The sequence below is a fragment of the Gossypium raimondii genome, chromosome 8, assembly GCF_025698545.1.
Source record: "Gossypium raimondii isolate GPD5lz chromosome 8, ASM2569854v1, whole genome shotgun sequence".
NCBI classification, from domain to species: domain Eukaryota; kingdom Viridiplantae; phylum Streptophyta; class Magnoliopsida; order Malvales; family Malvaceae; genus Gossypium; species Gossypium raimondii.
Genome location: NC_068572.1, coordinates 57,540,051 through 57,551,450, shown reverse-complemented (window position 1 = coordinate 57,551,450; position 11,400 = coordinate 57,540,051). Strand labels below are relative to the sequence as shown.

Genomic DNA, 11,400 nt, shown 5'->3' with positions numbered 1-11,400 from the left:
AGATGAACACCCGGAGAATAGAGTACTGTAAGTTAAAGTGGTTAAGGGATTTGAATTTTGACTATAGTAAATAAAAAAATTTATTTGTGTCTAATAAAAAATTAAATTAATTGTAAATTAAATAAAAATAAAATTTATTAATAACAACAATTTTTTTAATTTGTATTTTATAAACGTTCAAAATATTCAGATTTAGAGGCAGTCTTAGTTTTTTCAATTTTTCTCGGTCATAGCATGAGAAAGAGAAATTATTAAAGCTCATGCAGAGAATAAAGAGAGGGTGAGATGGAAGTGAGTTAATATCCTTTAAACTCAAATCGTAGATGATGAAGATATAAAGCAGAAAACACCTGAAACTGAACGAGCAAGATGTGTAAATTCAGAGAGGCGCACGTGTGCATATATATAGAGACACATAAATCAAAGCAAAGCAGAATTGGTATTGCCCCTTGCGGGGGAGCCCCGGGACCAGATGCACAGTTGAGAAGTGTAAAGTGTTGTTGTTGTAATAAAACTGGAAAACATTTGGCTAGATTTTGCCCTCTTTCATTCCCAACCAGCCTAAGTTTGTCTTAGATATAGTTACAAACAAATCTTAACCCGACACTCACACACCATAGTGTAAAACAAAACTAGAAAATGGAAATTTATATCTATATGAAACTGTTCAAGATTTAATGGTCCCTTCCTTGTACATTATGGCCGCCCTATGGGGAAGGAAAGGAAATTAGTGCAACTTTCTTCAACCTTTTTCCAAACAAAATAGATTTCTTCTCCATAAATAATGAATTCCATACATCTGCATGCATCTGATTGGAGCTTACCAACCGGAACCAGGTCAAAAACTCAAAACAAGGAACGAAAGAGAAACCTATTAGGGATATAAATAATGACAAGAAGCCAAGTTTCCTTGGCATGATAGAAACCCGAATCTAAAGTGACCCATTTGTTCCTTGCAGAGGAATGAGGATGAAATTTTGCTCCTTGTCTAGGAATGGGGAAGACGGAAGGAGAAAAAGATTGATGGATTAATAGTTAGAAGCAAAAACATGATATTGTCTTCTTTACATGCCACCCGCCTGAACATCAAAAATGATAAAATATTACATTTAAATACTTGGGTTGTTTTTCCTAGTTCTACCCATCAAAACCATTCACACATAACGTACAAGAAGGAATAGAAAGGGAAAAAAGATTAAAACTTCTTATATTCCTTTTTCAAGTACATGCATAGCAAGAAATGATGAAGAAAGTAGAGAAAGGGGAAAATAGGAGAGATTGATTGAAAGAGATTAAAACTAGAATTCTACCTAAATCCTAAATTTGGTTCATGGGATGTCAATCCAATTTCCCGACAGAACCACCAGATATATATAACTCGTAATCACATTTAAAACAGCTGTTAAAGGCAAAAAAAGAGGAAAAGAATCTGTTAATAGGGAAAAAGAACTATACGCTATTAGTGGTGGCAGCAGCAACTGCGGTGGCACTACCAACATTTGCCCCAGTTTTAGCACCAACACTATCATCTCCACCACCAATGCCGCCGCGACCCCCACCGCCATCAACTGGTTGAGTGGAAGTCCTGGACACATTGACCCCGACAGCCGTAGTTGTGACGGTGGGCCTTTTTCGCTTCTTCTTCTCATAAGGAATCCCTCTAGCTTTAGCCTGCCCTTCTCTCACTTCCCTCAAATAAATCCTCACAGCCCTTGCGCCAAAAGGGTTGGATTCTGGACGTCCACCGTTTTCTTCATAAGCAGCTCTGAGCCGTCCGATCAGCGCGTCGAGGCTACCCCACGCTTGCTTCAGTGGGCAAGCGCAGGGAGCAGGTGGGTTTACATGTCCGAAATAGGGACAATCCGTTATGTGAACCTTAGTCTTGCCGAACTGGTCAAGGTATTTCAAGAACTCAATTACGTGTGCGCCACTGCAACGAGCTAGTGTTAATGGGGGTTTATGGTTGGTCAAGTACTGCAAGAAAGTGTTCCAGTCTCGACGCTTTTGTGACTCGTACCTACTCGGTGGAGCTGGGGAAGGAGACGACTCACTACCACCTCCTCCTCCTTGTTGTGAAGCCGCGGACAACAGGGCTGAAGCTGTTGCTGGTATAGCCTCTTTGATGCTATTGTCACTCCCTCCGGAGGCAGAATCCATTGACTTGGAAAAAAAGAAGAGGAAACTGTTGGGGTTTTGGTGATGAACTGTTGATGGGCAGTGATGAATTTTTCCCACCTGGGATTTTGTTTTTATCTGAAATCCAAGTGTAGGGAGAGATTCCAAAATCCAAGCTATTTATCAATCACTCACAATTGACAAACCCTTATTAGCTGCTTCTGTTTGATTAGGTCAGTCAAATAAGAGTATGATAATTGAGGGTGTTTAGGGTTCATTGAAAGAAGTAGTGCTCCATGGGATCCTTTCACGGGAAAGATTTGCTTGTGTTTTATTTTTCTTCTTCTTTATTCGTTGGTTTAATTTTCAATGAAAGAAAAGAAAATTCAATTGAAAAAGATAGGCGCAGAGAGAGAAAGATAAAAAGAAAAACAAATAAGTAGGGTGGATGTTGGATGATGAATATGATGGGACGATCAATTACATTTCTCACTTCCTACCATTTTATAAACATCACAAGTATTGAAAAATAAATGTAACCCATTTTTTATAAGATCACATGGTGGCCCCAATGGGAATGGACATGACATGGTTCATATTCATCCCCCCCTCCCCAGCGGCCCTCGCATTCTTCCAGTCACTCTCCTGCTTGCTTACATCCTCCCCTTCTCCCCTAAATGTCAAAACGTAAGGGGAGCGTGTTCAACACGTTGGGGAGTATGAGAATGCGGGATGGATGCGCTCCTGTTAATGGGTATCTCAGTTAGGGTAACTTTTGTTAGCTAGGCTAACTGTTGAATCGAAACGAATTAAAAAAAATTTAAGTTCAAATTTTTTTTACTTGAGTCGAGTTTATTCGAATGAAATTAAGTTTTAATTTAATTTGAATTTTTTAATCGAGTCGAGTAAAATTAAATTTAAATTGAGTGAAATTATTCAAGTTAAATTAAAATTTTAAATATGTTAAATTAAAATTTTGTTACAATATAATTAACTTCATGTTAAAACATATATATTTGAACACTTTTTCAAATTAAAATAAGAAGAAAAAATATGTTTTAATATGATAAACTTGAATCGTTAATTAATTAATTAATTTAGGTCTCAAGATTATCATTTTAGAAAAAATTAAATTTTAAGTTTCTTTATATATTCTTTAGTTTTTTTAATTTTTATAAATATTTTATTTTTGAAATTTTTATTGAGAGAGATCAATTTTTTATTTTTAAAATTGACAAAAGTAAAGAATTATTTATACTAATTTATTATTCAATTATAAAATTCAATTCGGCTCAAATTTAAAACTCAAAACTCGAATTACTTATTCGAATTTACTCAAAAAATTTAAATTATTCAAATAACTTATTTGAATTAACTCAAAAATTGATTTTTTTTTTTTGGAATGGAATTGTGTTTAGCTCTATTTAATAGCATGGTAGTTGCCGGATTAAGGTGGTTTGAATGTGTCTTCCACGTGCTGGTGTAATATGTTTTGGGTGCGTCTTTATTTCTGACTAGCCACGTGCACTCTGCTCACCCTAATCAAATACAAATGTTTTGCTCTATTTCCGCTCTCCCTCTCATAAGTAAACCATATTGTAATTTACTTATTTATTTGGGGAGTTAACAAAAAAACCATACCACCAATACAATAAGTAATAAATGCTTTTAATAATTTTTAAAATTATTTACTTATTTTAGAAGCCCTACAATAATTAAACACTTATTTATTGCAATATAAATCTAGGTTCCCAATCTATAAATGTGAAGTATATATAACACTAATAAACTCCCATCACTTAAAGCAATGATATTAAAAATGGGATAGAAATTTAGGTTTCGGAAAATGATTTTTTGTTTGAATGATTCTATGTAAAATATTTTTCTTTGATAATTTTTTTAAAATCATTTTCTAAAACTTGTTCTTAGTGAAACAAACACAACATGAATATATTTATTACTGAGAATATTACAAGAACATAATTTTCTTTTGGCAATCGAATTTAATTATTTTATAATAACTAACATCATACCAAAACTTAATAATAGCAATGCCTAATTGAAAATTAATTTAAATTAAGTATATTATATATATGAGAGTTGATAATGACACATTAGAGTTTGAAGGGATAAATGAAGTTAAGCATGATTTAAGCAAATACTCTTATTTATATAATTAAATTATTCATATTTTATGCTATAAAATATCTATTATTACATATTTATAAATTATAATATATGTACAAAGCCCAAATTTGCCCCGGCCCAACAATCTAAATTAAACCCAAATACAAGCTCACAACATAAAGTTTTCAGAAACCCTAATGCCCCTTTGTGCCGTTGCCCCCATGTGCGGTGTCAGCACACCCACCGCCCGAGGTCTGCTCTCCTGGTACTACCTTGCACCAAGATGGAAAATCCTTCCATTGACCTCACCCCACCTGCAAAAAAAGAAGCAATAGCAGTGCAAAGAAACAATAATATGAACAGTAGTATAACTAGTGCAAATCGGCTATACGAGCCGGATGAAATGTAATCAAAAGGGGGGATTTTTGAAATACAAAAAAAGAAATCTTTGGAAGAGAAATAAAAAAAAAGAGAAGTTCAAAAAGGTGGATTTAGATATTATTGTTGATTTCCATTTTCAATTTTTTCATTTTATTTTTATTTTTACGAATCTATTTTGACAAGAAAGAAAAAGGAAAAGGCTTCAAGAACACTCACCGGGATCGTTTGGCGCCTATATCGTCGGAGGCTTCTTCTCCGGCGATAGATTCGGTAGTTGAAATGCTGGTGGTCCTTTCCTTTTTGTTTTCTTTTTGGGTGTTTCGAAACCGGAGCCATATTTAGGAGGCTGAGATCTAAAAAGGGGTAAAAATAATATTTTTTACTCTCCGCCACCGTGCACGGCGGCGCCAGCGCCGGTGACCGACGGCCGGTGCGGTGGCCCTCGGCCCGGCTACTGGCCAGACTCTATGACCAAGGGAGAGAGTCTGAGAGAGAATAAATTTTTTTTTCTGAAAAGGAGGAAGAAATGAGCCTTTTAGAAAAAAATTCAACTTTTATACTAATATTGAAACGGCGCTATTTTGAGGAGACCCGAGATCCGACCCGTTGGACATTAAGGATCCGCGTGTTTTTGGACCAAAGGTCTATTTGCGATCTTGGTCCTTTTGCATTTATTTTCTTTTAAATTTACTCATTTTGTTCATTTTTGTTTTCTTTTAATTTATCCCCAAAATTTTGTTTGTTTTTCGATCTCGTCGCTGGCTCACTGATGCGCTAAAACGACGGACATGTGTCCATATTTGGGTTTTATTACTCAGTTGGTCCCTGATTTTTGCGCGCATTTTGATTTTAGTCCTTTTTATTTGTTTTATCGCGTTTTTTACCCTGTAATTTTATTTTTGCTCCCGATTTTGTCCCTATATCTTGTTTGCTTGTTAATTCAATCCTCTTCCACTAATTAGATTAATACTATTATTATTATTAATTATTGTTATCATTTATTTATTTCTACTTTTTAATCTTAATTTTGTTATATACATTAAATATATATACGTTTCTACCATATATATATACATATGTTTTGCTATATATATATATATATATATATATATATATATAAATGCACATTTTCAAAGTCATAAATATATTTTTATATTTAGTTTTTGGCACATACATATTCTTTATATTTTAAAATCCATATTTTCCTTACATATATATAATTCATATATGCCCATATTTTCAATATATTTCACAATGTATATACACACCTATATATATATATATATATATACATCTATATCATATATGTTTTTTTAAATACATATATACATACATACTTTTGACATATATTTTAATATCTATATAAATTATCATTATTTACTTGTATATATATTTCTCATTATTTTCAAACTTTGATGTGTACATACATGTATATCTTTTTATATTTTCATAATTTTATTCATCTTCTTTATTGTTGTTATTATTTATTTATTCACATGTTCATTATTATTATTATTATTTTAAAAGGGACATTTTAATTCTATTCTTCTATTTATTTGATATTATGTGATTGATTCGACTCTTATTTATTTATTTCATTGTTGATGATTGTTGATTCTCTTTATTCTCAACTTGTCGTATTCGTTATTGTTTTGTTGCACATGTTGACACCATGCATCAAAAACTTTTCCTAAATAAGACAATATTTCGCGTTTGGGAAATTCGAGAAAACGTGCCCTAAGGTGCTGGGTGTCGATTTTTCTCATTCAACCAAATGGCTAAATATCCTTTTAAAAATTTTCAAATAAGGCAATGTTTTGCGTTTGGGAAATTCGAGAGAACGTGCCCTAAGGTGCTGGGTGTCGATTTTTCTCGTTCAACCAAATGGCTAAATATCCTTTTAAAAAATTTTCGAAATAAGGCAATGTTTTGCATTTGGGAAATTCGAGAAAACGTGCCCTAAGGTGATGGGTGTCGATTTTTCTCGTTTAACCAAATAGTCAAATATCCTCTCGAATTTCAATCCATGTCATCCGAGTTTTTTTTAAGGATCGTATTTTAAATCTCTCTAAAGTTTTCAGTTTTTCGACACTAAGACATTAAGTAATCAACTAGGTACCAATTTTGGGCGTATCGAGAGTGCTAATCCTTCCTCGCCCGTAACCGACTCCCGAACCCGTTTTTCTGAATTTCGTGGACCAAAATCGTTGTTTTAATAAAATTAAATTGTTTATTAAAAACAACCACTTTTTGAGGTGATCTGATCACACCTCATCAAAAAGGATCGATGGCGACTCCGTTTTGTTTTCATTTTCAAAACCCAAGTCGACCCGTTTTCATCAAAAATGGTGTCAACAATATATTTATCATTAAAATATTTATATTAATATTTTTCAATAATATATTAAGAATATTATTTAAAATTTAACCCTAAACTCTAAAATTAGAGACGTAGTTAAGGGGCAAGTAGGATCTTAGCCCCAAAATTAAAAATTGCTATTTTAGTCCCCTTGTAAATAGTGAATTTATGAATTAATATATCATGAAATTACATTTTAACCCCTCTAAAATGAAAAAATCTTTTAATACCTTTAAAATGAAATTATAAATTGATAAATGATAAAATTATGTTTTGACCTCTCAAAATTTATAATTAATTTCCAATCCCTCCTAAAAAATTTCTAGATTCTCCCTGTCTAAAATTATTACTAAAATAAAATTTTAATCTTGGATAATTTATTAAAATAATAACTTATATTAAATATATTAATAATTTATTATATTATTAGAGGTAAGTAATTAAATATGTATGTTTAATAATATTAAACATTATAATATTTTACATTTAATATTTTAAAGTTTAAAATGAAGATTATTATTAACATAAAAATATTAGAATTTATTGATGATAATTTTATATAAAATAAAATTATTCATGATTGTTTTTTTTGAAAAATAACTTGTTCTTTTAAAAGGGTAAATCAATTTATTATTAACCAATTTTCAAGAAAGAAACGCATCTTAAATACAAATATAATAAAAACATAGATATTGAAATAACCCACAAATAAAAGAAACTCTCTTCGTGATCGATAATTTAAAAGATACTTTAAAACACCTAAAACTCTAATAAACTATATCAAATTAACCTTAAACGAATCTCCAACACCTTCACATTAATGATATATATATATATATATATATATATATATATATATATATATATATATATATAGTCTTTGAATGGTTAATGGATTGAAACTTTACTCTTTAATATATTAGAAAATGAAGATTATTTGAAATAAAAATGAAAAATTACATTTTAAAGATTATACCTCATAGTCATATATATGTGTCTGTGAGAGAGAGAGAGAGAGAGAGAGAGAAAATGTGACATGACACTTGGGTTGTACAAAAGCATATTATGAATTTATGATGATAAGTTGTAGGAGAAAAAGCAACATATATATCATCATGCAAGCAGAGTATTAGTACCATGTATGTATCCACTTTATCTGGCATGAATAGGACAATATAAATGGCTACGTATTAGTCGTAGCCAATGTTTACCATGCACGCTAAATTCGGGCTATTACAATTTTTGTTTTATTTTATTTTTTACTCTCATAGTTCTTATTATTAAATTTTCTTATATTTTTACCTTAAAAAATAAAATAAGGGGAAAAGGGAGAAGAAAGTCACCTGGTGTTCGAGTTTTCAACACTGTGGACGGCTGAGGAAGTCACCTCCGAGGATAGGTGGCTGGAAGCCAAAAGGTTTCTTGGTTTTTTGGGTGTTTTGTTAATATTTCAGAAAATTTGGACCCATATTTGGATTTAAGAGGGTCGAAAGGATAAATATGGGGATTTTGGTTTTTTCACCATCATGACAATGGAGCTGCACCGGTGGCCGTGGCTTGTCTTGGTGACCTGGCCGGACCCCTGGCCGGATTCTGGAGAGTTGAGAGAGAGCTCTCAAAGTTTTTTTAAAAGAAAAAGGGTGTAAATGATTTTTTTTTTTAAATTTAGTCTTTATAGACTCTCTAAACAACGCCATTTAGGGTTGGCTTCAATAGCCCCAAAATGGTGCCATTTTGGCCCTTGACTCGAGATCCAACCCACCGGGAATGTTTTGCGTTTGGGAAATTCGAGAGAACGTGCCCTAAGGTGCTGGGTGTCGATTTTTCTCATTCAACCAAATGGCTAAATATCCTTTTAAAAAATTTTCGAAATAAGGCAATGTTTTGCATTTGGGAAATTCGAGAAAACGTGCCCTAAGGTGCAGGGTGTCGATTTTTCTCGTTTAACCAAATAGCCAAATATCCTCTCGAATTTCAATCCATGTCATCCGATTTTTTTTAAAGATCGTATTTTAAATCTCTCTAAAGTTTTCAATTTTTCGACACTAAGACATTAAGTAATCAACTAGGTACCAATTTTGGGCGTATCGAGGGTGCTAATCCTTCCTCGTGCGTAACCGACTCCTGAACCCGTTTTTCTGAATTTCGTGGTCCAAAATCGTTGTTTTAATAAAATTAAATCGTTTATTAAAAACAACCACTTTTTGAGGTGATCTGATCACACCTCATCAAAAAGGACCGGTGGCGACTCCCGTTTTCGTTTTCATTTTTCAAAACCCAAGTCGACCCCGTTTTCATCAAAAAATGATGTCAACAGCTTGGCGACTCTACTGGGGAACTTAAATAAGTGAGTCAAGCCATGAGTTGATTATTTTTTGTCTTTTTGTCGAAAATTGAAAACTTGGTTTAAATTTACAATCCTCTCATTGCATTTCATTTGTTTTGAATTATAATTTTCATCAAGTTTTGCAGTTTAAATTTTTATATCTTTCTGCACATTGCATTGCATGACCGTTGGTCACACCTTTTAAGTGGGAGTGAGAAGCTAGTCCTTCGTGAGGTTTTGACCTCCGTGCAGGATAGTGGATCGCTTTCGGGATACATCCGTACCTATGTCTTCGTGAGATTTTCATCTCCGTGCAGCCATAGGGAAATGTATTCCCCTGAACCGAACTCAGTCCATATGAGCCTATAATGGGTGAGGATCGAGGAATCTGCTGGTTCGGGTACCTTGACTTTAGAGCCAAACCGCATGTAGAAGACCTTAAAAGCTCACCCTAGGTAGAGCTATTTCAAACCCCTAGTGGTTACCCGAATAGGTACTCTATTTTTCTTGTTTGCTTCTATTTTGTACTAACCCATCTTGTTTTGTTTTGATTATGATTGCATTGCATTTGCATCTTAGGAAAGAGATATTGATTCAAATCCAATTACTAAATTAGAAAGCTTGTCATGGAATACGAATTCCTTGATAAAGTAGAAAATAATACGACTGCCTGAATATATTCTGAGAAACACAAGAAGGACGATGGAAGAGTTCGTGACCTTGCTTCGTGGCCTGAGGATTCAAGACGATTGTCCAAGAGCCTTCGACGTTCGAACTCCCTTAAAGAAGTTGACGAGTCTCATGAAGATGACGACCAAGATCTAGAAAAGAAGCTAGCAGTGGCGTCTGTTGGAAATTGGCGAGATTATCACAAACATGCAGATGAAGGAAAAGTTTGATGTTGTTTCTAGGAATATATGGGCGAGACCGTACATGCATCTGCTTTATGTAAAGGAATTTTCTTTCTAGAAAAGTTTCCTAAATGTAATTGAATCAAAATCAATGTCTCTCTAGGCATTCATTTTATGCACCGGTATTACATGCATTAGCATCCATTGAAAGAGTCTAATTGAGTCAATTTATTTCAGTTAACCTGGAAAACCGACAAAGTTATGACACCCGAGCTAAGTCAAAAATTATGGACCAAAAGTTGGAAAAGCTAGAGCGACTTCAAAAGGAAATGCAAGACCAGCTGCAGGCACAAATGAAAGAACAAATAGAAAAGATTCAGCATGACATGGTACAAAAGATGCAAGAGTCTCAAAATGATCTGATAACTAAGATGACACAATTATTGAAGGGAGTAGATAAGGGGAAAGGACATGTGATTATTAATGAGGAAGAAAACAATGGCGAACCACTTTATCCTCCAGGTTTCACGCCTCCGCATGCGCAGGTTCAAACTGAGCTGCATCCGCGAAGACCCTCTGTGTCGGTTAGGCCTCAACAGTTCCAAGGCGATGCTTCAATACCAATGAATTTTCAACCCGGAGCGGGCTCTAATCCTGGTGATAGCCCGAATAATATTGATATCCCAGATCTTAATGAGATGGCTGAAAAGGACAAGGCGAAGGAGGAACTTCCAAAACAATTTAAGGAGAAATTGAAATGGATAGAAGAGAAGTTTAGGGCAATAGAAAGCATTGAAAGCTATTATGGGATAGACGCAAAAGATCTGAGCTTGGTTCCGGACTTGGTGCTACCTTACAAATTTAAAATGCCGGAATTTGAGAAATATAACGAGACCAGAAGCCCATATTACTATGTTTTGCAGAAGAATGACAGGGTATATTAATAATAATCAATTATTAATACATTACTTTCAGGAAAGTCTTACAGGAGCGGTGTCAAAGTGGTACAATCAGCTGAGCAGAACAAAAATTGGTACTTGGAGGGATTTGGCACAGGCTTTCATGAGACAGTACAATCATGTCTCGAAAATGATGCCTGACAGAATTACCCTGCAAAATATGGGGAAAAAGCCTAATGAAAGTTTTAGGCAATACGCACAAAGGTGAAGGGAGATTGCCGTACAAGTTCAGCCACCGCTCCTGGAAAAAGAGACAACAATGCTCTTCATCAATACGCTGAA

The 11,400-nt window shown here is 33.8% G+C and overlaps 1 protein-coding gene across 1 annotated transcript; it reads right to left on the bottom strand.

Annotated features, from left to right (window-relative positions):
- Positions 1–420: 420 nt before the first annotated feature.
- LOC105792438 (protein LIGHT-DEPENDENT SHORT HYPOCOTYLS 6) lies at positions 421–2,597 on the bottom strand. The gene is made up of 2 exons (XM_012621020.2): positions 1,456–2,597; positions 421–1,079 (listed from the first exon to the last, which is right to left on the bottom strand). Exons 1-2 carry the CDS (start codon positions 2,155–2,157, stop codon positions 1,065–1,067), a joined length of 717 nt encoding a protein of 238 aa, XP_012476474.2. The 5' UTR covers positions 2,158–2,597; the 3' UTR covers positions 421–1,064.
- Between the last annotated feature and the right edge of the window lie 8,803 nt (positions 2,598–11,400).

Excerpts from the sequence above, each read along its gene's own strand:
- LOC105792438 (XM_012621020.2), bottom strand. The coding sequence starts at position 2,157 with ATGGATTCTGCCTCCGGAGGGAGTGACAATAGCATCAAAGAGGCTATA.